This window comes from Numenius arquata, chromosome 2 (assembly GCF_964106895.1).
Source record: "Numenius arquata chromosome 2, bNumArq3.hap1.1, whole genome shotgun sequence".
NCBI classification, from domain to species: domain Eukaryota; kingdom Metazoa; phylum Chordata; class Aves; order Charadriiformes; family Scolopacidae; genus Numenius; species Numenius arquata.
The window spans coordinates 69,561,990-69,588,793 of NC_133577.1; the positions used below are offsets into that span (position 1 = coordinate 69,561,990).

Genomic DNA, 26,804 nt, shown 5'->3' on the forward strand with positions numbered 1-26,804 from the left:
AGATGGCGGCGCTGAGCAGCGGCAGCAGCGCGGAGGGGGCCTCGCTCTTCAACGGGGACATGGAGCCCGAGCCGCCGCCGCCCGCCCTCGGCGCCTGCTACGCGGCGGGCAGCGGCGACCCGGCCATCCCGGAGGAGGTGAGGCCACACGCACGGCGGCAGCCACCCGCCGCCCATCCCGCCCCCTCCTCCCGGCCCGCTCCCGGGGGCTGCCGGCGGTCCCGGCCCGGCCGGGGCGGCGGCGCAGGGCCGGCGGCGGCGGGGATCCCCGCTGCGGGGAGGCCCCGGCCTCCTCCCCCTCCTCCGGCGGCCGGGGGCGCCGCCGGCTCCTGCCGCCGCCGGTGATGCAGTGCTGGGGCGGGGAGGCTCCGCGCCGGGCCGCGGCCTCGCTGCCGCCGCGCACCCCCCGGCGCCGGGGCCCGCTCTCTGCCGGGGGCGGGCCGTGCTGCGCCCGCGGGGGCCGGGGCTTCCCCCGGCCGGGGAGGGGTGTCGGGTCGGGGTCTGGTTTCAGACGAGCCCACCGGCGTGCCCCGGCTGTCAGGCGTGCTGGTACCGGGCGGCTGCGGCCGGGCGGAGGTTTTATAATCGGTTTCCCCCGGCGGTGGTTTTGAAACAACTGAAATATATTTTAAAACCAGGGTCGGGGTACGGTTCCCCGTGTGGGTGTCGGCCTGGCTCGTTGTGTCTGCAGGAGGGGTGTGAGGAAGCGCTGAGGAACAGGGGGGTGTCGGGCCTCTAGTCTGTGTCTCCCTTACACACTTCCTGTGTTTTGGGGGCATATTACTTAACTTCCCAATCCCACAGAGCACGGAGCGGTACTACCTGTTTTGCTAGGGTTAAAGCAAGTTGCTAACGCTTCCGAAACGTTTGCAGAAGGTGGAATAAAACGTGCCGTAACAACAGGAGGTATTTTGCAGATTCGCGTACTGTAGGCATCGAAGTCAGAAGGAGTTGCTGCAGATGCCATGCATCAAGTCTGTTCTGGAGGTAAATACAGATGCCAGAAGCTCTGCTGCCTCGTTCTGAGCGTTAGTTGCTGAAGATTATTTCAGCTCAGCTTTCCCGAGCGTGTGTGTAATTGGTACAGGACCTCTTGTTGCCCCATGAGGTGCCAAGCCCACCAGGTAACGGCTCCTTGCTGCTCTGGGGGGAGAGCCTCCAGCAGGGAAAATGAGCTAGCTTGGATCATCAGCTCATGGAATGGTCCAGTTTGACTCCCAGCTCACCAGAAAAAGGCTATCTTTTTATCCTTTTTTTTTTTTTTTAATAGCATAGCGGATTATAGTGGAATTACTGAGTTGAACAGTTTGACGAGTACTAGAGCTTGTGCCAGGCAGGTGGCTGGAAAGGAGAAATAGGGAAGGTGTTTTCTCCCATTGATGCTAGTGAGAGGTGAGATTGATTCCCTCATCCTAAGAAGCTACTGGCTTACTTGCTGAGGGAGGCAAAACTCAGCAGTATCCATGTATTTAACACCTAACCAGCAGGACGATTAAGTGCTTTGAGTAATGCAAGTCTAGTCTTAACTTTCCTGAGTAAGGAGAAACTCTCAACTAGTTGAGAAACCTAAATACCTAAAAGAGTGGGGTTTGACAAATGTTTCCTTTCAGCAGCAAAATGAAGTTAAAAAGCTTCTCACTGACTTCTGTCACCCCAATTGAGCTGGCACAACTGTACACAGAACTGAATTTCTCAGTTATTTCTGCCATAAAAAGAAACCCAGATCTCTGTGGAATCATTTCAATAACTGGTTTATGTTGTGGTCCTGGAAACAGTAATATCAATACAGCTGAGTTGGGTAGGTAAACTGCAGTGCAAGAGAGAGGAGAGGGGAAAGCACTGCCAGGAGGCAAGACTTTTTTTAAAAATCAGTTTTCATACCAAGGGGGTTGTTTGTGAAACTGCTGTAAGTCACTTGAACTTCAAAACTGTTTTAGCCTGTGTCGGTCATTAGATCTGACTCCAAATGCCAAACTGCACAGTGTAGCTTTTTCCCCCTCCTCTGAATACCTTACAGCTCTGTATGACAGAGAAGGGAAAGAAGCAGTCTGGTGTCTGCCAAACAGAGAGGTTGGTAATTCACGAGTATGGGTGCATATATTCACGGTTAGGAAGTGTGTAGGGGTATTTTTGTATTATTTAAAAGGAAATGTTTTACACATTGGAAATACTGAAACACGCAGGTCTAAGGCAGAGCTGGTGCTAGCAACTTTTTCTGATGTGGTTTTGTTTTTTAGTTTAACTAGTTCTAATTACATTTTGTTTACTATATAAGTGCGCCTATTACTTCATCTAAACCTGTACTTTTAATAAAGTTCAAGACCAAAAAATTGCTGATATGGGTGAAATGGAAACTATCCCTAATACAAAAACAAGCCAACGTAAAGCATAAAGCAAAGTCAAAGTGACATAAGTTAGAAAAATACTGAAGTGCTTCTAAGTGACTCATGGCTCTAATGTAAGTACATGTCCCAGTGGTTCGTTCCTTCAAGACAACGTAAATCTAAGCTTTAAGAGTAACCTTGCTGTGGAAGCCCATTAAGGAGCATAACCTCACTTATTTTGAGGAAAGAGAACCTGGAAAAGTTTTAGATCCCTATAATCTTTCGGGAACAGCTGTCCTGATTTCCAGAAGGAAAGCCTTTAGGTCTAGACTCAGTTTCTAGTTTTAAAAGAGGGGTGGAGAAGCAGAATCTATGACAGACCTTGAAGCAGTCTTATACAAACTTATAAGCTGGAGCCCTTTGGTAAAGAAGGTATTCTGCATCAAGATCGTAATTGAGTGCTGCTGTGCTGGTTACAACTACATCGGCGCTGCTTACGAGTTTGAGGGTTGGGGTTTTGAAAAACAAATTTAAGCCATAGCGTTCAGCATGTGGGCAGTTTTTAATTAAATATTAAATTCAGTTCTTCAGAAGTTGCCTCAGTAGCCTAACTGCTGATATGAAAAATCATCTTCTAATAATGAAGTCATTACATAAGCTAAAGCTTTTTTTTCTTCCACATTACAATTCAAGATTAGTACAAAGAGTTGCACCTGCACTCATATAGTACGTTTAGGAAATAGATACTTGGAGGCATAAGGATTTGAAAAGGGTAGGGGTAAATTAATTTAGCAGAAACTTTCCTCTTCCGCTCACCATTCAGTTGCTGGTGTTGGGAGGTCCAGGATGAGTGCTGGCGTCTGGAGGCGTGTAGGTTGGCTTCTACCCCAGGGATGAATTCTCGGGACAAGAAATTGTTTGGATGGAAGGTTTTCAGAGCATTACAGGGTTGTTGATATAGTAGAGTGTGTGACAGCTGGGAGGAAAGGCCCTGTTCTTGTTGCTAGAGATTATTTACACCAATATTAAATAATTCAAGTGGGATTTTCTGTACTCGGAGCTTCGTGCCCTGAACTGCTCTTTGGAAGATGAAAAAAAGGCTTTGAAGGGTTGTGAAGTGTGGGCCTGAGCTGTTGGATGGTCGATCGTTTTCTAGGAGGCAATGCTGGAATTTATCCTGCATGCATATTAGTTATATATTTAGAAACTATAATCTTATAAAACAGATTTAAGAAGAAGAAGAAAATGCACAGAATGAAAAGGCGCCTCTAACCTTATAATATGAAGTAAGTGGTGGGTTCTCATAAAGTACTGTAGGTGCACCAAGAAAAACTGGGGTTGTTATTGTTGCAGGAACATTTAGGGAACTATGGTGCTGAGAATTAGAATAACTTTCCTTTTAAGTTTCTATTTCTTTGTAAAGTTTACAATTAAACATGCTACTTATTTGAAAAGTTGAAAAGAGAGAACAATTTTTTAACTTTGTTGCTTTTGTAGTTTTGGGAATGCGTTTTATGTTGAATCTCAATTATGTTTCATTGCATGTGTGTTCAGTGATTGAGCTAACTTTATAGTCTGTGAATGACATCCTATTTAATAGTGAGGACAAGTTAAACTTTAGCTGCAAGATACACTCCTGCAGAATATTAGCTGGATATGAGGTATCTCAAAAGATAAGTGAAGTAATTCTTTTGTTTTGCACAGCATGGGAAAGGCCTTAGCCAAATACTATGTCTGACTTCAGGTCACAGCTTCAAGAAATACATGGTCTAGCTGAAGAGAGTCTAGAGAAGAATAATTACAGTCATCTGAAGTCTAGAAGGTCAGAGCTTTGAGGAAAGACTGAAAAAAAACCCCGAGGTTGTTTAAAAAAGAAATGGAAATTGTCAAATCTGATGCAAAGAAGAATGCAAATAACTTGTTCTCCAGGCTTGTAGCAATTACTGCCAGAAGAAGTGAGCTTAAATGGTAGCAGAGGAGATGGTTTCACATTGCATTTAGACCTTTTTCTTTATGACTAGGTATAGTGAAGCATGAAAATAATTTTTCTTAACTTATTTATAAAATGTCCATTAGTAGGTTTTGTCACCTCCACAGGCAAACCTGTGTCAGGAGTGATGGAGGAGAGTTGATCAAGGTGTGGAAAAGGCAATGACTTTGATAACCTCTCATCTGTTTTTTTCCTTTGGCTTTTTATGATGTATTTGTGGCAAGGTAGTTCGAACACTAGAACACAACCTTGGAATGCTTGAGTTTAGTGGGGATATGAAAGAAATTTCTGTTTATGATGTTTTTCCCCAAAGACAATAGGATTAACACCTCTGTCCTGTGGTAGCTTGTTTGATTACACAAAACTTGCTTAATAGAGTAGTAACTTTTTTATGAAAAGTTTTTGTCTCTGGAGGCTTGTTTCTTGTCTCTGTTGGTTGCAGGTCTGCGGGAATATCCGCAAACTGGTTGGATACGAAGTGTTTGGTACTGAGTTTTTTGTTAATTTATGTGGTTACTTAAGCCACTAATGCTATTCCCATTTGTATTTTGTTGTAGTTGTTAAACTCAAAGACCTCTTATTTTTAAAGCTGTTCTAATTATATCCTTCTTGACACTGGTTTAGCCACGAAAGGCAATTCTTTTGTTGCATGCAGTTAAAAATACTGTAGACCAAACGAGATTTGTGTTTTGTTTTTTAATATGGGGCAATCTTCTGATGGTAACTATTTTTTTTTAAAACAAGCTGAAAAAAACCTCAGATTTCCTTTAAGCTCCAATATTTCACTTTGTTATGTTATTTTGTAACAAATCTGTAGTTCAGTTTTATTAGTTACTATTTCTGTAGAAAAGTTGGCTGCACGAAATATTCTGGTGAGAATTTCGGTTAGAAGGAAACATAATTTTCTTTTTACTTCCAAGGGAAAAAGAAAAAGTTTCAAATGATTGTGAAATCGCTGTTTTTCTTCCAGTCCAGTTGTACCTAGAAGCTGCTTCAGGTTTAAGGGTTTTTTTGGAGATGCTTTTTGGCCAAGTGTAAGTTTTATGTAAGGTTTTCTTTTCAACTTGAACAAGTCACTTCTGAAGGGGGGTGTAATGTATACTACTATAGTAGAAATACTCTGTCATAACTAGTCCCTAAGTGTTGATGCTGATCCCTATCACTGCAGTTACACTGAAGTCCATCACGTGATGCTCTGCCACCCAGAGGGGAGGTTTGGCTGTTGCCTGTGCCTGCGTTGGGCCACTCAGCCAGATTGGCTCCCTTGTGCCACTTTAGTGCCACATAGGTCCTTTCCCAAGTTGATTCAACTCAGTAACGCGGAAGAAAATTGGCATCGCTTTTGCTGGGTTACTTTCCTCCAAGCTTAGTGAACTGGGTCTCCTCAACATGGCACCCAAAGAGCTCCAAAACTCTTGTGAGGTAGGAGACAAAAGGAATGTGGGTAGGGGAAGTAGTGGTTATATGATGGTCCCACCCCTCTCTTTTGGAACTGCACTGGCCTTCATTTCATGGAATCACGGAATTGTCAGAGTAGGAAGGGACCTCTAGAGATCATCTAGTCCAACTCCTCTGCCAAAGCAGGATTGCCTAGAGCACATTACTCGGGACTGCAGCCAGGCTGGTCTTGAAGATCTGTAGAGAAGGGGACTCCACGACCTCCCTGGGCAGCCTGTTCCAGTGCTCTGTCACCCTTGCCATAAAGAAGTTTTTCCTCATATTTGAATGGAACTTCCTATGTTCCAGCTTGTGCCCATTGCCCTTCGTCCTGTCACTGGGAACCACTGAAAAGAGTCTGGCTCCATCCTCCTTTTTTTAATATTTTTTAAATTTGAATGAGAAGTCTTGATCAGCTGAAGCTTCCTTAGCTGGACTTGCCAGGTTTTAGATCCTGACACGTTAGATCTTTATGGTCTTGAGCTTTTCCCATGCTCCGTTGTAACAATCTTACTTGGTATCTCTGCATTGCTTCTCAGCATACTTTGCACAGAAATATGATTACGTGCCATAGTTTTGCCAGTGCGCCAGGGACTTGGAAGTCCTCTATGAGCTTCTCGTACAGTAAGTATAATTTTCTAACAGCTTTAACCATGTGAGAGTTCTAGGTACAGTATTTAGGTTTTTGAGGTGTGAGATGGTTTTCGTAATTTTTCAACTGTTCACACATCAGTGTGTGTGAACACAGCTACTTTCTCATAGCTAGTGCAGGGTACAGGAGTCGGTATGCAATATATGTGCTTCTTTGCTTCAGCTTTTTTATTCCAGTTGCTCTTGAGCTTTTTGGGCGTGATATGGAATGCTCTTAGTCTTCCCTCCTGCGCACAGCTTCTTTCCAAAACGATGAAATACGTATTTATGCAACTGATTTCCTCTTCTGTGGTCAGTGCTAAAGTTAAACAAGGCTTCTTGATGCAGAATTACGTGCCTTTTCTTCATTTTTTCCTGTTTAAACCCTTTGCTGCAAGTGTCTGGCTTGTTACTCCACCTTTTTAGCTTTTGCATGGCAGCAACAGTGCCTTTCTTTATTCTGTTTCTGATAACAGTTTTTGATTTCATTAAAAATGAAACATATTATGTTTCACCCTTGCAAAAAAAAAAAAAAGGGTGAAACAGGCAAAGGTCTAATTTTTAACCATTCCCATTGTCCGAAGGTGCTGTCAGTTCAGGCAGGAGTTCTCAGGGAAGGGTGCTGCCAGTTATCATCCCACCGGAATGCTCCCCAAACAACGTGAACATTAAAGATCAGAAAATAGAACCCGTGCTCTTATCAAAATGGAGCTTGTTCTGCAGTGCAGGTAGAGTGCTCGGTATCAAATGAATCCTCCACACTGTCGATACTGAATTCAGGAGATCATAGGAGTGTGTTTGGGCACTGAAGGAAGCTTTTATTTTTCTAAAGTTCTGAGCAAGTGAAATATTTTTGTGGGTTCTCCCAGTATACCTGCACAAAATTTAGTATGGAGAGGCAATTCAATTTCTACATAAAGGGTATCAACTTTCTTTAAAATCTCTCTCCTAGAAGGCAAACAAGTAAAGTTGTTAATGGCAAAATATACGTACTGTTTAAAAATGTGGTGCATAACTAAGTGGGTAGGATTTTATTTTTTTTACCACAAAAAGGAGGATACGAGCTCTAAAATAATACTTGTTACGTAGTGGGTCCCCTTAAACAGTATAGTCGTTAGTAAAGCTGTTGTTAAATGCACAAGATTAGTAAATACTTTTCAAATGGGGTTACGTTGTGTTCAGTCAGCATTTTCTGTCACTCGGAACACAGACTTGGTAACTTTTAATTATTATTTTAAACTTTATTTCAGATGAAGGGATTGTTTTGAGGCTGCACATCTCTGAAGTCTCAGTAGTGTGTCTATAGTTTTTTTTAATCTCTAGTACTAGTTACTCACTAATGGTGTTTGAAGAGCGCTATAAAAGCAACATGAAATAAAATGCATCATTATGACTTAAAGAAGTTGGTAGTATCTAGGTGTTTGAAACTGGATGGTTATATATTGGTGCTTCAATCTTTGAACTGGTTTTGTAAATTTATTCATTAAATCTTAATAGGTCAAACATTCTCTCTAATTAGTTGTAAGTAATGTAGATTTAAAGATAAGTCTAGCATCATCTGAGGTAGCTTTCAGAAAGGATTTCTTTAAGCATTCTCATAATTTTGCTACAATTTGTAAGTGCTAATAAAGTCTCTTGTGATGTTTTTAAGCTTATGTACGTCATTGAAAATTGATGTAACTTTTTCCAGTCTCTTGATACAGTGGTTATAGGTTGTAAGTTGTGCAGAAGGTTTTATGTACTAAATAGTTCTCCAGTTTGATCAGCTGAAGTTTGACTGAATCAAATGAAAATACCTTTTTCAATGTTTGGTTTTCTTTTTTTTTAAGTTTTCTAAACAAGATGGTTGTTTTCAACATCATTTCATAGTAGCTGTTGTATGTTGGTTTGGGTTTTTTTTTTTTTAAATCTTCTAACTCTACAATGGGTGGCAAGGAGCCAATTCTGCCTTTTAAATTATTTCATTTTTCATGTTGGTACTAGGGTTACTAAGGCAGCATGATCTGCTGAGTAGAACACAAAATGCAACTTAGGAGAATGTGGTTTCTGTGGCAGTTTCTATTTGTGGCTGCTTTCTGTGATTGGGAGCAAATTACTTGTGTTATACAATTAAAAAAAAAAAAAGTACATTTGCTCTGTTTCAGATTTTGAGACCTGTTTGTGATAAAAATGGGATATCTCAATTACTTCGTTGGATCACAGATATTTCTGAACAAACAAAATATATTTATATTTGACTAACAATTCCATCTGTCTATTACATTTTCTACCTGGTTGGTAGAAAACACATGCACGGTGTAGTAGTAGTTTAGTGGTGGAATGTTGCAAAGTGTCTAACAAATTATTTTATGGATTGGTAACATGAACTTTTAAATAGGTGCTGACTGTCTTTTCTGGATAGTCTAAGTAATTGTTTGTTCTGGCAAGGAGAGAGCAGAACAAGTTCTGTAGTTCAGCCGAGACTGAGTTTATTTGTTTTGTCATTTTAATTAACGTGACCCAAGCTCTGTGAGAGCTCTCCCCTACTAGCATTTGCTTCTTATAGGCAATTATTGTAATGAGCTGGTTGGCTGCTTTCTTTCCATTACAAATATGACTTGTCTTCAGCTTAAGGTGTGCAGAGAAATAGTCTGGTGTATGCATGATAGTATTTTTTAAAATTTCACTGCTGTATGGATTTAACATGTTGAGAGTCTGTGGTAGTTACCTCTCTAAAGCAAAAATAAATTAGGAAATCTGGATAGATATTTTTTTCTCCCTTTTCTTTTTCTTTTAAACCCGTCACAGTCTAGAGACAAGTTGTTAAATTCATACATGTAAATACAGTGAATTGTACAAGAACTTGATCTCTGCATGATCCTCATGACTACTGAATTAGTACCAAAGTGAATAAGAGACGAGAAGTAATGCAACGCAAAAGCCTCGAGGAATGTGGAATTAAAGATTTAGTTAGATCAAAGAAAGCCGTGCAACTGGTGGTTAATGATTTAAATGGTGGATACAGACACCTCTTATTTTTCACACTCTGCTGTTCTACTGTGGAAGAAAACACTTGTTAACTTTCCTTTTTATAGTGCCGGGGGGCAAATTCTCCTTAGCAGCAAGCAGCAAAGATGGCAGATGATGGAAAAAGTCGGGGAATGAAAGAGAATTGACACTTGAACAGGAAGGCCGCTGCTTCGTGGTAGTCTGAACCCATCTAACTGTGGGCTGTAGAGAGGAAAGGTGACTTTTGCACTGGCTCAGGTGGTCACTGGGTCCTTCGCCAAGCTGTTTCAGCACAGGAGGCTGGCAGAAAACTAACCTTGACAAAGAGAGCAATTTTGTGCTTGTTTAGCGTACGGGAATTGTTCAGCCAAAGATTTAAGTTCTGGAGAAAAAGTAAGGAAGAGAGCAGGGGTAGATAGCCAAGGACAATACAATAATTGCCCCCACCTTCTAGGTTGGTGTAAGCTGCAGAGCAACCACTAGCTAAGACTCTTGGTGGCTTTGTCTTTATAGAGAAACTGCTTGGTTATGTTACAAGGGCAGACTTTATTGAGCTTTATCCTTTACAATTTGTCATGGTATTTAAAAAAAATATTTTTAGACGCTTACAAGAAGTAAGGAACATTTGAAGTCTGAATTCCTTTTGTTAAAGAGGAGACAAGAGGCAAAGGCCCAACAGACCGAAAGGCTATTTATTCCGCTTTTAGGTTAGGGCTGAAAGATGAGCAAATCAATTTGTGTTTAGAATTAAAGGAAAAAACATAGATTAGTCTCAGTTGCAACTGATGGTTTGCAAATAAATGAGAGTGGAAAAACTAAGTAATACCAGGATTTCGTGTGCTGGAAGTCCTCTGGTAAAGAAAGCAAGATTTTTATTGAATGTGTTTGTCTTAGAATCGCAGAGTTAGTCTGCCACTGAGTTTTTGCAATACAGTTTCTGCTACCAACTCCTCAAAGATGATACTCTGATACTTGAGTGTTAACTTGGTCAGACGTTTCCTACGTTTTTTTGGAGTAGGGAGGGAGTTGTTGGGTGTTTGGTTTTGGTGGTGGGGTTTTTTTGGTGTGGGGTTTTTGGTTTTGGTTTTTTTTTTTCCCTTAACAGGAACAGTGTCACAATGGACATAGTTGAAAACTTGTGTTGCTGGTTACGGGGGATTAAGAATTGGCCTTTCCTTCCTAAAAAATGTTACCTGTGAAACGGAAAATAGCTTTCATCTTGAAGCCTTTTTAATATTTTACTATCTGCTGTGCTTACAGCAGATGCCTACTGATCACATCACTGTATTAGCTGACCTAGTTATGATCCTAGTCATCAGACTGGATGGTATAAAAAATGTTGTACCTTTTCTTGATGATTTTCCTTCTTGAACCTACTATTATACATCTTTTTCCAAGGCCTTTCTTCATCAGTCTAGAAAGATACATTCATAGACTTTTGTGGAAAAAGAGATACCAGATTGTTTTTCTCTTTGCTGCAGTAACTTCTGTAGGTATTGTTGTCCGTATTTTATTTACTAATTTGTGATTGTAAATTTTACCATACTCATTCTGAACTGTTTAGCTAGCCAACAATGAAAACACACTGTCAAATTTCCTATGTCAGACATTGAAAAGGAGCTGCGATAAAAATGATTCACCGACATTAATGAACAGTTGAGGAAGATAAACTAGGAAAGGCAGCCTCCATGTTGACGTTCATGTCACTTGTGTGAACTCTTACTTGAAACCCATTGCAAGCTGGTTTTCAAGTCAATAAAATTTTTCAGCTGTTACTCTTTATTCATACTTGTTTAACAAAAAATTTTAACTGCACTCTTGAAAGTGTGGTAAGTGTGAAGAGCCAGCAGAGAGTAGGAACAATATAGAAACTCACACAGTGGGTGTGCAAGTTGAGAGAAGCTTCCACTCAGAGATGGAGAAGAGCTAGAGCCTGAAGTCTGGGAAGAAGGAAAGGGCTGTTCTTCCCACTCTATGTGCATGTTCCAGCAGATGACAGCAGAAAATGAAAAGCAAGCTTTTTAAGAGGCAAGAAGAGATCTAGCACCATTCAAGGCTGATAAGGAGGGAAAGTATCTTAGGAAAAGATATCAAAATGTGAGGAAAAGGTAACTGATTTTTTCAGCAAAGAAACTGGGAAGATGCAAACTCTGCATCTTGATGTGCAAATGCTGAGGTGGGGTTCTGAGTTATTAACCCCATTCATATGTCCTCTTGCCTCTCTTTCGCTCTAATACTTCAATTTCAAGTTAGTTCAGACATTAGTCCAGCTAAGAACAACCTCACATATGACGGCTTTCTAAAGTGTTTTCTGACAAAGTGGATCCTAGCTCAGTGGACCAAACAATTGAATTGATTCTGTAAGAAAGAAGCCTGAAGGGACTGATTAGAATAGTATTGGATAGTTATTGATGATTTTGTCCTCCTTATAAAACCGTTTCCAAATCAAATGCTTATTTATTTATTTATTTAATTAATTACATAGTTGGTTCTATCAAAGTATTCTCCATCATCACCAAGTGTGATAATCCAAGTGCAGGACATAATGTGCCTGCACAAATAATGTTGTTGTTTTTTTTTCCTTTACAGAATAGATTTGAACTCTCAGGTGTCTTCTACCAAGTGTGAATCATAGACCTTAGAGGTGGGTTGTGCTGCAAGACTTGAGTACTGATGGCAGGTGCAAAAAGTATAAAAGATAGTTTGCTTTGTGCTGTCTCAGGCACTGTGTGTTTTGAAAGCAGCAAAGGCTGCAAAAATAACCTTGTGGCTTATAGCCTCACATTTGTGGAGCCATAGTCTTCCCTGAATAGAATGGATTTAGGCTTCTACCATATCTGACTTGCCTCTGGCTTGAAATAGGTCATCATCTTTATTACATTGCAAGGGAGTGCTTGCTTGCAAAATTAATGCACAATTATCCACAATAGGCAGATACAAGTTGATATATTCCAGTGTGTCTGGAATATTTCCAGTCTTGTGGCTGTCTGTGTCCACGTTAGCCTGCGTCAGCTTCCCTGTGTCAGCAGCACTAAAAGGAGAATCAAATCTAATCTCATGTGATAGAGAATAACCTTAACCTAATGCTACCGGATAAGACAGATAAATTTATTTGATACTTTTTTTGGAAAAACGATAAGGTTATCGAAGCTCTAAAGAATTCATTACTTTTTCGTGGAACTACAGTGAAACAGCGTGACTCAAATAACTGTGCTGTTTCCTTTGGGAAGGGACTGGACTTGCATGTGGACAGTACAAGGTGTACTGCAGTTTACTTCAGAGTACATTAAGCTTTCTAGCAACTGTCTCTTAGGCTGGCATTGATTTTTGTATTTCTTCAAGATACTTGGCAGTGGTGGTTTTATGGTTTCCACACTCCTATAGGTGTGGAGTTTCGTTAAGTGTAGTGCAGTGCCCATAAGAGTAACAGAAAATAAGTCTGTTCCTTCTTAATGACCAGCAGTCTTCTGCAGTCTCCTTTTACTTCTAGAGAAAGTGTGAATAAAGGGATTACTGTGAGATCTCAAGGAAAGAATAATATCAGTGTGTATGCATTTAGCTTGGAAAAACTTGGGTTTATTCTGTTGTCTAGGAAAAAGTTCTTTGGTCCAGAACTGATTGCTAAAAGGATTCTGTATTTAATGTTTTCACTCTCTCTGTTGTTAGGTAGTTCTTTGCTGCTGTCCTGGAATGTGCGTGTTTATCGGAAATGAGATGCTTACTTAAAATCCAAGTCAATTTTCTGTATGCTTAGGTCTTATTTGCAAGAAACTCATACATCTGTGAGTGCTACTGAACTCAGATTTAATTCTTAAGAGCCAAATGTTTTTCCACAGAGATGGCAGGGATGTGTCTTGGCTCAAAGTCTAGAAGGCTGGGCTAGCACACATGATGCGAATTTAGCTGAGGTAACTTATTTGAACAAGCGAGTTTGAGAGGAGAAAAGAAAGGCTGAAGTTGCTGGCTCTGCTGGCTATGTAAGTGCAACAAGTATGGGTTGGTGGGTTGTTTTTTTTTGTGAGGTAAAAGCTGTGAGTACTGTGGTGTGTAGAAAGAGATATTTTTTGAATCACATGAGGTCACTTGCACAGAGCACTTGTTCTTAATTCCAGTTAGGAAAAGGCTAGTTCCTTCAATTGAATTGGAAGTAGTCGTAGATCCTGCCTAGTAGGATGCAATACGCTTGCACAGGGGTTGATTCTCAAGGAGCTATCTAGTTAAGGGATGCTCTGGACCACAAAAATCTGTGCATAAGCATATTCACTAATATGGGAAGCCAGAAGGTAAGGGTTTTTTTAAGTAAAAAATAAGTAGAATTTGCCACTTAAAGGGAAATTGTGAAGCTTGGAAATTTGCCATGGCATATGTGTTCTTGTGCCTACTCGATTAGGGATAGAATATGCTAGTCAATACTAGATTTGTGGAAGTTTTTTCAGCTTGTCAGAAGGCTTTTGATGAATATGGCACACAAAATAGGTTTTCAATTTCTGTGAGCAACAAGTAATGATTTGTTGCTATGGTTGACTTTGATAAATTTCCTTCTGCCTTCAGCATACTTTTAACTGTGTGAATGGCCTTTCGAAGATGATAGAAATCCATATAAAGTTTGCCTGTAAGACTCACTTGTGGAAAGGTTCTTGGTTTAGTGCACAGATGTATAGTAGGTAGTTCAGGGCACTGTTTTCAGCTCCTCTGAGCAATGTTGTCTTCCAGTAGACTTTAACTTCAGCTTCTGCGAGAGACATTTTTTGCCATAGCCTGGCAGCAAGTTTCAAAATTTTTCATTTTCTTCATTAGTCAGTTTTTGCTCTTGTCATGATATTAACTTAGCAGGAAGATTTCTGCCCTTGTTAGAGGCTGTTTGATTCTCTTGCCAACATCTCCTAAATAACACACTTCCATTGTGCATATTGCTGTTGCTCAGTTATATTTGTTATTCTATATCTTTACTGTAAGAGAAGAGAGAACCAAGATTGTGGTTATGGCACAAAACAGAAAATAACATATGAGCAAGGAAGTTATTCGTTATCAATCTTCAAAAACAGTATTTGGAAACTCATCTGGTGGGTTCATTTTACTGAGCACTGGCGAGGCCATACCTGAAGTACTGTGTCCAGTTTTGGGCTCCCCGGTAAAAGAGAGACGTGGCCATACTGGGGACACTCCAGTGAAGGGCCACAAAGATGATTAAGGGTCAGTGAAAGGAAGACGGAGCCAGTCTCTTTTCAGTGGAGCCCAGTGATGGGACCCAGAGGCGATGGGTACAGACTGAAACACAGGAGGATCCCTGTGAACATCAGGAAGCACCATGCAAATAGAAGACTAGGTCTAGGTTTTGTGAATGTTGTTTACACAGATTACTTAAGGTTTGATGGAAGAACTCCTTCACTAAACTTCGTAGTACTGTAGAAATTGGGCTGCAAAGTCTTGCAAGGAAATACTTAATATGGTTTTGGTAAACATGAAAGATAAACCATTCTTAAAAGTTGTTTATTCGATGGTTCCTGAATTTTAAAACCATATAGAATTTTTCTGTGTTTATCTCAGAAGCAAGCTGTGTCTTACTGACAGGGGATGAACGGGATAGCTTTGTGTACTCTTTTACTGATAATTGAAATATTTTTATTAGGGACTTCTGTTATTAGGTATCAAGAAAATGTAATTTGTTTGGTTTAGGACAAATTCTCTAGGCTTTGGATTATAAAAATTTTTAATTTTCTGTTTTAGGTGTGGAATATCAAACAGATGATTAAATTAACACAAGAACATATAGAGGCACTGCTAGACAAATTTGGAGGAGAGCATAACCCACCATCGATATATTTAGAGGTAAGTTTACATTCAAATGAATGTGGTTAGATTAATGGTGTGTTATCTTAATCTTATATGAAGCATCTTATGTTAAAACTGAGAATATCTGTAGTAAAAGAGAATATTCTACTTGTGTATTAGAAACTTAGAACTGTTTCCCTGGGGATAGAAAGGAACTGTATGGGATTTGTGGTATGCATTAGTAGGGGGAGATCAGTGGCATGGTCTAATAATTATGTTGGTGTGGTTATAGCTTTTTTGGGGGCGGGGGGCGAGGGAGATTGTGCGTGTATAACAGAAAAAGGCATGCTGTGTTGTTTAAAGAAAATATATACATCTGCACATGAAAACATCTTACAAGACTAACATTGCCTCTACAGCAGTTAACTTTTTTCTTTTCTCTTTGACAAATAATCATGTACCGTCCAAAAAATGCTATTAGTAGAAGGGAACTTCTTAAAGTAATACATAAAATTGTAGTGTGGTGTAATATTTTTAAGCTAATTTTAAACTAATTACAAATTAAATTTCTGTATTATTTCGTCACTCCAGATTCATAAAGCTGCATTGACATAGGACCATTAAGAGCATAAATAAGGACTGCATGCATCTATTAGGAATTGAATGGGTATCACTTGCTCCAAACCCTGTCCTATTCTTGGTTCTCTCAAGTATTGAAATAACTGGAGGTCAACTAGACCTCTTTTGTAGTTTTTTAAATTGTGATTGCTGCCTAAAGGCACTGCGTAATTAAAAATAAAGATCTCATTATTTGAGGTACCTCTATCTTTTATCTTAGTATGTCAGAGGAGGGCACTAGCTTGATTATACAAATGTTGACATAACGTCCTTAACAGTTAAGGTCAAATGAGGCCCTCTGTCGTTGCTTTACTTATTGCTAATGTGAAATGGGAGTATTGAGTGAGTGCTAATCACTATTTTAACCACTCGATGGTATATAAACACACCTCTGTTTTCACATGAACCGGTTCATTTCATATGTCTGGATTTAATATTGCCACATGTGTGTTGGTTTCATCAGATTGTGTATCAAGTAGCAATAATAATGAGCTTAATCTGTTCTAAGTCTGGATTTCAAGCAGTGAAATCTGTAGTTCGTTATAACCATTTTTCCCTTGCTTGTATCTAAATTGAAACTGAGATCCCAGTGCTAGAAGTTTTTAGATTATTCTCCAGTTCTTCATTGGTAGGGAAGAGGGCATTTGCAGTTGTGAACGTGTACTAGGAAATTATTATGATAGTGTAAAGAGTATGGTAAGTCTGAAATAGTTGGAGCTTAAAGTAGTTTGATGGTTCCATGTGCCGCTGAGATGAAACTGCAACTCTGGCTCATCAACATGGTAGGGAAGCCCTGCAAGATGGAGCAGGGTGTTCCTCTGCTGGGTCATGATGTCAGTCTTGTGACAAGTAGTGCTGGTGCAGACTAGGGAGTAGTAAGCCATTGGGAGGAAGGTGAGAGTGACAGGAATTCTGCTTTTGCAGTTGAATTATCCCGTGAGAGAGCAAGTCGTATCAAAAGAGCCCACCATCGTTGAAATGAAAAGCCTTGCTTTTCCTGGCTCTTTGCTATGTGGTTCCTCCACTACCTTTGTTTAGGTACTTGCAGTACCAGTAATTGCTAAGACATTTCCAATCATTAACCTGGAAGGAAAATATTCTGGGTGTGTTGCATTAGTTTGCCATCCAGTTAGTAGATTGAACTTAGTCATGATGAAGTCTAGCAAGCCCCAAGGCTGCTGTTAAGGTTAGGGAAGAGGAAGAGCTTGCAGCTGTGAGCCAAGAATCTAGAAAATGGGGTGAAAGAGGAAGGGAACTTTCTTTTTGGATGATTGTTATCTTAGATTAGATCATCCTCAGATGGATTGATTGAAGTGAATAGAATTAAATCCTGCAAAACTGTACTTTGTTTAGTGTGTAGATTTCCTGTGGTAGAACTAAAGCATGAGGGAAAGAAAAAGAAGAAATGTATTACAGAGTACCTGGTACAGTCAGAAACAAGATTACTGTCTACCCTTGACTGTTCATTTCAACCCAGCAGCAGTTGTCTGGTGCATCCTTTCTGCGTATTTCCCGCTTTTTTGGCTGCTTTTGGCTTGGTCAAGAACAGGGGTTGGTTTCTATTGTCAGAATTTGCTGTGCAGCAATTTACCTGAATCTAATCTGTGAGTGCTAGAGCGAATGTTTTGACTTTCTGTATTCCTCCACCTGTCAGAAAAAGGGCCAGAACAACCCTGTTTGCAGCATGAAAGGACAAAGCTGTATGTAAAAAGCTCTGAATGTACTGTGGTTAAGTATGGAATAACACATGTTCTTCTAGGAAATGTGGAACTAAGGAAATACAGTAGTTTTGATATGAACAAGAAGAACAGGAGAGTACATAGAGTACATCTGGGTAGCTTAAGTGGTTCAACAGATAACTCATCCTTCTAACATGCATTAGAAATAGCAAATTCTCTATGTAGAGAGCCGCTGTGCAGCATTGGGCCTGTTGCTCAGTTCTGTACCTGTGCATCATCACTGACTCCTATGCATGACCCCTCTTTCACCCCCAAGCTTTCACACCTGGGCTGTTGTCTAGGTCTTGGTGCTGTGGTCTGTGTACCCACAAAGTGCTTGAACAGGAAGTGAATGTAACTTATGCTCTGGCCATGGTCTTCTGACTTTTATGTTTCAATCATTTTGGTGAAGTGTCGTTTCTGGCTGAAAAGTGCAACATTGCCCTGCTTTCCAGAATCTGTATGCGTAATTTTGGTAGTCTGTTACTTGAATTGCATCACCCTTCCCTTTGTTTCCTTCCACTGCTGTGATCTCTTTGCATCTTCCATAAAATGTGAGCAACTTTTAAAGACTTCTGTAAATTGTGCCTGTTGACCATCTCGAGTGCTATCAGTAAGCTTGTTGTCTGTTTCTCTTGGCAAAAGTTGGAATTAGCCAAAGCTAGCCAATTGCTAGCTAAGTACCTGCAAATGAACACTTTTGCTTTCACCCAGGTTGTCTTTCACTCTTGTAAATATCTAGTTTGCTATTGTAAGGCTTTCTGCAAAGCCATGCCTTTTTGTCTACCTATGAAAAGCTTGACAGCTATCCATCCATCTTCTGGAGTGTTGAGTTTCAGTACAATGGGGTTTGTTCAGTCCTTTTGTACTCCTGCCTGGCTTTATATCCTTCATTTCTTACGCATCTAACTAACTGCTCATGTTCACAGAACTTACAGCACCCCTTGCGCTGGCTCCTGGCCTGTGCTGGAGCTTCCTTGTAGACCTGTTAAGTAAAGTTGTGGTTGAACCTGGTGACAAAACTGCATTTCAATTGAAAGTGGAAAGGAAGGGGTTGGGGGACTGGAAGTGTGCAAAGGAAAGCTGAAGAATTGAACAAAGAAATTCATTGTGAAAATTGAGCATTCAAAGGTTGTAGTAAAATAATTTGTGCACTGAATATAAAACATACACCTCATTTAAAAATGAAAAGGGTTTATGCCTTAGTTTCAACTGGTCAAGAGAATAGAAGCTAACAAGCTTTTGTTTCTGTGCTCATCTGAGTAAGACGACAAAGTGGGTCTTTTTGTGGCAGACTTTTTTAATTCTGGAGGGGGTTCAATGCATTTTACATCAAAAGAACTTTAAAACTGACAGCTGTTGTCGCATCCATCATTTCAGGATTCATCAATTGACTATGAAAGAGGAATGGATTTCTTGAAATACCGAAAGTGATTGACATGCGCTATGTTGAATTCAGCATATATTTAATTATGCCTGTAAGAAGGGGAACTTGGATTCGGGGGTATCTTCCTGCCTTGATCCATCACTCCTCAGTGACAGCCTTAAGAAGGTGACTGTAGAGCATGAGGAGTAGGGCCTGAGAGCCTGCCCAGGATGACCAGGAGTGGAAAATGTAGCATGAAGCTGGAGGGCAGCGGGTGGCTTGTCTCTCTCCTCTCTGGGCAGGAAAGTAGGGCCTGAGGGAAGAGACCAAAGCTGCAGAGAGACTTCTGAGGGTGTGTATAAGATACAGGGGTAGGAAGCAACAGAAGGAATAAAAGAACGTTTGTCATTAACCACACAATTTTTTGCTAATTGTTATAATTAGTAATAGCTTCAAGAATCTTATCAATGTTCTCTAATATGATCACAAAGAAAACTTTTCTCTTTGTTCCAGTGGGAAGCAATAATAAATGTAGGAAGCAATGGCTGTATTAAAATCTAAAAATGGCTTACAGCTAAAATTCTTTCTTAGGTAATCCTAGTTTTTAAGTTCTTCCATCACCTTTGTGTGAACATGTATCTCAGATCTAACAGACTCCTGGAAATCACTGTCAAATATGTGAAATAACTGCTTGACTCAGTAGATGTAGAAATATCACTAATAGCATTTTTCTTTTCTTCTGGCAAAGAGGCTGCAGGAGATCCTCGGTAGGTTCTACCACACTTTTTGGAAGCACTCTGTATCACAGCAGCTGAAAACATCAATGATTTTTATCTTCCCACATAATTTCTGAGTGTGTTACATCTGTCCTTGAAGTGCTGTTTCCCAAAATACGCAGTTCGTGGTTCACTGTGGAAAAACCCTTTTCTTAAGGGTTTGTCTAAGCATTGTAAATATTGGAAATCTTTACTGCAAAGAAGCCTAATATTATGATACTGGGAAAAGCTGGGATTCAGTTGGCAAAAATGGTTAAAAAAATGCAGCTGTGTATTCTTCTGTAACGGCCATCAAAATTAATTTTTTTTTGTCTCTACCAGCAAAGTACTGATGAACCTAAGTTAGGGAAAGGACAATAAAAATCTGTGCATTTCAACTTAGCATTGGGGAAGAAATGCTGTACACGAACTGAAAGGGGTTGTCCAGGTCCAGACTGGTCAAAAGCAGTTAGCTCAAACTTAGAAAGGAGAGAGCATGCTTAAATGACTTAATCAGATTTGTTAGCCTTTGTAGACTCTTAATGACTGTCCAGGGAGGCCTTACCTATTTAAACTTCCAAAAATGCATTGTGTGTCCTTCTTGCCTCACAGTTCTGTGTACAGTATTATCTATGAACACTTAATCTGTGAGAAGTTAATTGAAAAGTATTAGGCCATTTGCGTGTAAGTAGTTCTTCGCGTGGTGTGAAGTTGCGTCCTGGAGCTGTAGGTTACTTCAGTTAACAGTACATGACTTAGCTGCCTGCTTTTTTTTTTTATTTGGACTCCTCACAAAATAAAACAGTATACAAATGCATAGATAGAATGATAGTGGTATCAAAGTAAGTTTTAAAACTCAGTCAGCTTTCTAGTATTTCTAAAGGAATCATCTTTCCCACTCTTGGAAGCAGTTTAAAATGAGAATTGGGGGGTAGAGGTATGCTTGTCCACAACCACGGTGGTTGTATTCTTTTTTTCCCTCCCTATTTTTCTCTTTTCCTGGGATATTAAATGTATTTTATTCAGAGGCCTTGCTGTTGCCATTTTTGAGAGTTTGGCTGTTGAATTTCAGGAGAGTATTTCATTCCTTATTCCTGTATATCTGAAGAATCCACGCAGGAGGTCAAATTAATTAATTAAAGAAGATTACCTCTTTGCTCGTCTAGAGGATGCTTATTGGAACAGCAGGCAGATACAGTCTGAAATGGATCTTAGTGCTGAATCTCAGGTTGTTTCAGACTGTTTGTGGTATTCCAGGAAAATGCTAACTCTGCGTACAGGCACTGGGAAACGTGAAGGTTCTCTGGGGAAATTCAGATTCATTTTTACCAGGCTCCTAACAGATGCTGATCAAATATGTTGGACCAAAACTGGAGTGTCTAAAGTTAGACTAAGTACAGATTTAGGAGTCTTACTAAATGAAGAAGTCCTGACGTACGTTACTGTCTATCTTCAGCTCCCATTTAACTTAGTGGGATTTGCATTCGATCAACAGCCTAAAAGGTCAGACATCTTTTAAATAGAAACACAGTCTCAGTTTCAAAGACAAGGAAACTGGAGTTTAGGCTTTTAAGAGTCTTGTGATGTGTGGATATTATCTAAAATTGACTAAGGAGGGGAGAGAGCATGGTAAAACTAGTTGGTCTGCTTGAGTTTAGACTGCGTTTCTAACCAGATGTGGTAGGGGGCAGGGAGAAGAAGAAACCATATTTTGCTACTTGGCTTTGTCCCAGATCATTTTTTTTAAAAAAAATATTTAACTTGTTGCTTTTTGTTTCTTAGATGTTATTACTAGAATGTATAGCCTGGTTATGGCCCAAGAAAGCAAATTTCAAATATAGTGTAAATAAAATGTAATACAAAAATATGCATATTTTTGAGAAAAATCCTATGTCATCATCTTGTCAACAGAACTTTTTTGGCACGTCTGCGTAACATCATGCAAATTCTGTTGACTTCTGAGGTCAGTTTTTTTATTGTCAATAGGTTGCACCATTTAAGAAGTAGCTTTGACTCTGCTGCTCCTGAGTGAGCAGCACTTCTGTTATGGAACGTATGTACGTTGTATATAAACATGCCAACTTCTAATGCTCTAGATGGACTGGGCAGCTTTCCACGCCTCTATAGGTTTTGCTTAGTTGAAGCCTGAGGAGTATTCTCACATGTGTGAGACGATGATATGATGTGCGTTCACAGCGGTACGCAATATAATTATAGTTAACTTTTTTTGTTCTATTTTAGATAGCCATGTGTAGATTGACAAGATGTGCCAATTTGAGTCTTAACAGTCAGCTTTTCAAGTATATATTTTCCTTTAGCTTTGTGAGATATGGTAAATTCACACTAAATTGGGAGCCCTGTAGCGATACAGCAAACGAATACATTTGTTGAGGGTAGCGTATGTTTTTTAAGACAGTCTATTTTTGCTGACTAATAAACAAGCTGGGGGAGTTGAAGGACAGAAGCCTCGTGACAAGAAGCAGCATGGCGACGAAGCCGAATTTGGTACCTTGGACCTGGGACAAGGTGGCTGCCCATCGGTACAGGCCGGGGCTGCCTGAGCAGCGGCTCTGCAGGAAAAGTACTGGGCAACAGGACTTGGTGAGCAACAAGCCAAGGTGTCAGGAGCCCACCCTTGCCGTAACAGCAGCAAACTGCAGGCTGGGCAGCGTTAGCAGGGGTGTAGGCAGCATGAAGAGGGACCCATCTACTCGCTGCTTGTGTGACTGCATTGGGGGGTGGTGTTTAGCATGGAGAAGACAAGGCGAAGAAGGAACCTGCAGGCTCTTGTAACCTAAAGAGAGGGCCCAACCCTTTTCAGACATGCAGAGCAAAAGGGGAAGAAGAGGCAACATCACAGACAGTATTGAGTGTGTTTCATAAGAGAAGATTCTTCATCATGAGAGTGGTTTTTGAGCCCTGGAACTGGTTGCCCAGAGGTTGTGGAGTCTCCATCCCTTAAGACTTTCAAAACTTGCTTTTGCAAGGCCCTGAGCAACCTGACTGAACTTAAAAATTAGTAACTCTGTGTTAAACAAGTGTTTGGACTAGATGACTTCCAGGGATACCTTCCAATATTTTTTTTTTTCTTTTTTTCCTCCTGTGATTCTATATCAAGCTGAAAGCGAGATTTAAGTTTTCTTGTAGACCATTACTCAGTTCTTAATGGGAATATGTAAACTGAATGGATTTCATTCTAGGTTTCATAAAATTTTCCTTCTTGAAACCCCTTTAAAATCCTTAATTTAATGAATTGCTTGAATGTTCAGCTGAATTTTCTTCATGGTGAAGATGCTGTACAAACAATTTTAATTTTTTTTGTTTTTGAAAAATAAGGTTAGAAATCAACTTTACAGCTGACTCAGAGGGCCTTGACTGTCTTGAAGGTTTGAGTAGCTCTTGGTGCCTGTCTGCTAATACGGCCATGCTGTCGCAGGTCTTTGTTGTAGATAGGCCAACTTTGGGGTATAATCTTTCTTTCAGATAGATAGAAATACTTGCCATCGGTCAGCTTGGCTGTTGTAATACTCTTTCAATTTATCTCCATAGTTCTATGTTCTATTGACTTGGTGCTGTTGACTGTGTAAGGTCTATGGGTAGTAGTCATCGGCTGAAACCAGTGTCTCACCAAAGCACTTAATCTTGGTGAAAATGAGATTTTATTGGAGCTATTCTGGTTCTGCTGCATGTACTGTTGCTCCTTCTGTATAAAAATAATTACTTTTTTTACAAGAGAAAAATGTATTTAAAGTCTACTGATGCAATTCTAGTTCCATTATGTCTTATTACAGGATCTTCTGCTATGACACTGAGTAAGAGTATAATACTTGAGAGCTTTTGTCTCCATAAAAAAATGGAGAGCTTTTTCTGCAGAACTTAATGGTATAGAACCCAAAGCCAGCAGCAGCTCCCAGATTTCCATGCTCATTGTTTATTCTCTTAAGATAAATCATTTGACTGTGAGTTTGCATTAGTGACAGATTAAGCTGCCAGCGTAAACATTGTAGGATTGAGTATTTTGAAAGATGCGTGTAATTTTGTGAAGGAGCTAAGCCCGCAAGTATCCGGAAAGCAATGTTATGTTGCATGTGTTCAAATAATATTTTGCAATGTTCATGAGAAAAGGAAGTAAGTATTTAGAAAAGTATTGGTGAAATAGTAACAGTTTATGATTCTTAATTTTTGTTTACTGAAAATAATTCTTGACACATGGCGCTTTTACTGGAATTTACATGAAAAGTTGATCCTGGAAGTAGGAGAGAGACACTTGTGTTACTGTACAGCCAAAAAATGCCATTATTTATAATTGGGTAACCTTTCAATTTACCTTTGACAGTAGAATTAGGCTAGAGTGAAAATGTTTTGGTTTTATGCTTCCAAATTTGGGGTCTATTCGTGAAACGCTAGACATCATCAGTTTTCAAAAGAAATAATAAGTATTTCTCCGTTTCCTACAACTTACGTCCATTTATTAAAAATGGAAACCATAAAATTTACAATTTGAAATTGTGATGTTCACCACCATTCTTTTAAGATGCTTTTTCTTTCTTAGTCCTCACTGTCAAATTATCATTATTTGTGTTAACACTGTAGGGATGATGAGACAAATTTTGAACATAGGTCCTTCCTGGGGGATGCTAAACCTTCATGAAAACGGAGGGGCCAATCACTGTTTACTCAACAAAACCAGCCTGGGTTGGGTGACCCTGTACACGCAGCCCAGAGAAATAAATTCATGGTAAAATGTAGTATTTGTGGCAGCACTACTGAATGCTGGTTATTTTTTCTATTAACCTTAATGATTTTTTTCCACACGTAGACCCTGCGGACTTTTTGGTCAGCTCAGTTCTCCTGTAAACATTAATTAGCAACATGCTTTCCACAAATTTTCTGTGCGTAACAACTTTAAAGAAATAAAAAAGTATCTTTCCCTACCATAAATATCCTTTGTGGCATTGCAAATTTATGCGGCTTGGCATAGATCTTGGTCTTGGAGAGATCTTGCAGCGCTGAGTGGAAAATTGTGTTCCCTGCTGCTTGGATGTTAGGTTTGTAAGATCTTTGCTTCTTCTTGTCTGTAAGGGTCTAACACGTCTTTGGTTAACAATGACGTGCATATGTAGCATGAAACACACGTTCCTTAACTGATTTAAATTTTTGAAGATACTCTGTACTAATTTATATGCTGAAGAAATAACTCTGATGCTTGGATACAGGTCAGAATTTTCTTGTTATGAAGACAAACAAAGTTGATGGAAACAAAGATGTATACCAATCTTTAAACAAAGTTATATACCAATTAAGTATTTGTATTATAGAGCTTGGCAATAATGTTTAACTTGGCTACATTTAATAAAAACTTAATGGACAAATGTAATGTTACTGAATTTGTTTTAGAAACTTGGTCAGTGTGTAATCAGGTTTTACATAAACTTGGTGGAAAATCAAATTAATCTCATACAGATGTTAAAAAAAATCTTTTGAAGGATCACTTTTACGTGTTTATGGATGAGTTTGTAATAGGGCAAACTTAGTTGTGTTCTAATCAAAATGAAGTTTTTTCTACTATCTGGTATGAAAGGGTAATGCCAGCGATGAAGGATGTTGAACAATGAGCTAGGCCAGTTGTTAGATACAGAAGGTAAAAAACAGATTTCAGCTTTCTTTTAATTATTGCTTTAGATGTATTTAGCTGCCATTCCAGCAGAATGATAAATTTAGCTGTAGTACAGTAATTCGGCAGTGCAGCTGACAACATCTCATAAAAATTGCTGTCTTCTTTAAAGTGGTTTTGAATTAGACTATTTAGTGCAGATGCTTTGAAACTATGACTTATGATTTCTTTTATCCATTTATCCATTTAATATATTAAAAAATTACTTGTTGATTCGGAAGGTTTAATATAATGAATTGAAAGCCATTTCATCTTTGTGTCCTACTGGAAAATTTGACCAGACCATTTTGTTCATATTCCTGGGAAATTTGGATTAATTTAGAATGTGTTTTGTTTCATGTTCCTTCTGAATTTAGATTTCTGTTTCTGTCTGAGGCTACTACATCATTAAAACAGCTGCTCTTCCTTCACAGGCCTATGAAGAGTACACCAGCAAACTAGATGCTCTACAGCAGAGAGAACAGCAGTTATTGGAATCCATGGGGAACGGAACAGATTTCTCTGTCTCCAGTTCAGCTTCAACAGACACGGTTGCATCATCTTCCTCTTCTAGCCTCTCTGTAGCACCTTCATCCCTTTCGGTTTATCAAAACCCTGCTGATATGTCACGGAGTAACCCTAAGTCTCCACAGAAGCCTATTGTTAGAGTCTTCCTGCCCAACAAGCAAAGGACTGTGGTGAGTCAGTTTCTATTCACATACTCGTAACCTCAATATTTCCTGTATCTCTCTCTGTATGCAAAAGCTAATTTAGGAGCTGAAAAAATACCTGTGTGGAGGTCAAAGAGGTTGCACGATCAGTATTTGCACTCTGCGACACTCAGTTGTTTGGATATGTTCAATGTTTTCTACAGGATTAACACAAAGGTGTCCATTATAATAGTAATACAGAATACAAAACTTTCAGGAGTTTTTTAACAATGAAGATACCTCAAGAAATATTTTTCTCAAGTCAGCTTTCTTGGATAAATAGTAATTACCATTTTACAATGGTTAGGAGGGGTCATGAAGCTCTGTTTCTTGTATTATACAAAATTATTGATTGGTTTAACAGGGCAAGATTGGGAAACTTAAGTGTTTTTCATGTTGTCAGAGCTACTGGCAGCAGTGAATGCTTCAGTGCAAGTACCAGCCGCCCGCAGCTATGGAGGGCTGCGCAGAATCGCTTGGGGTTTTGTTTTTTTTTCCTCCCCACTCACTGTGGTGAGTGTTTCGTGTTGGGACCCTGATGCTATCAGGCCCTGTGTAAAGAACTGGCTAGAGAAGGGACTAGCTGCTATTAGGAGGGGCAGGAATTGTTGCCTGCAGACTGCTCAAAAAATAGTGTTTATCAGTTTTGACAATGTTACAGTGATTTCTGGAGTCATGGAAGAAGAGATGACTTTTTGCTGACTATTTAATTGTCCATTATAGGCAGGATTTTTTTATCAATTAAAAGCTGCCAACTGAAGAGCCTTGATATATACTTTAGAATAATACACTGCAAACTGTGATACATTAAATTACTGACAAGCCATGGTCTAGGCTCTATTTT

General features: G+C 39.6%; 1 protein-coding gene across 4 annotated transcripts in view; it reads left to right on the forward strand.

Moving 5' to 3' along the window:
• The window catches only part of BRAF (B-Raf proto-oncogene, serine/threonine kinase), a 79,482-nt gene continuing 52,678 nt past the window's right edge, over positions 1-26,804 (forward strand). For 2 of the 4 annotated variants that reach the window (XM_074144488.1, XM_074144489.1), the window contains exons 1-3: positions 1-137; positions 15,096-15,197; positions 25,685-25,948. In XM_074144488.1, coding sequence (XP_074000589.1) covers positions 3-137; positions 15,096-15,197; positions 25,685-25,948 — 501 coding nt within the window. In that variant the 5' untranslated portion in view covers positions 1-2. Of the gene's footprint in view, positions 138-15,095; positions 15,198-25,684; positions 25,949-26,804 lie in introns of those variants that run through there. The other 2 variants (XM_074144490.1, XM_074144491.1) reach the window with 2 other exon arrangements.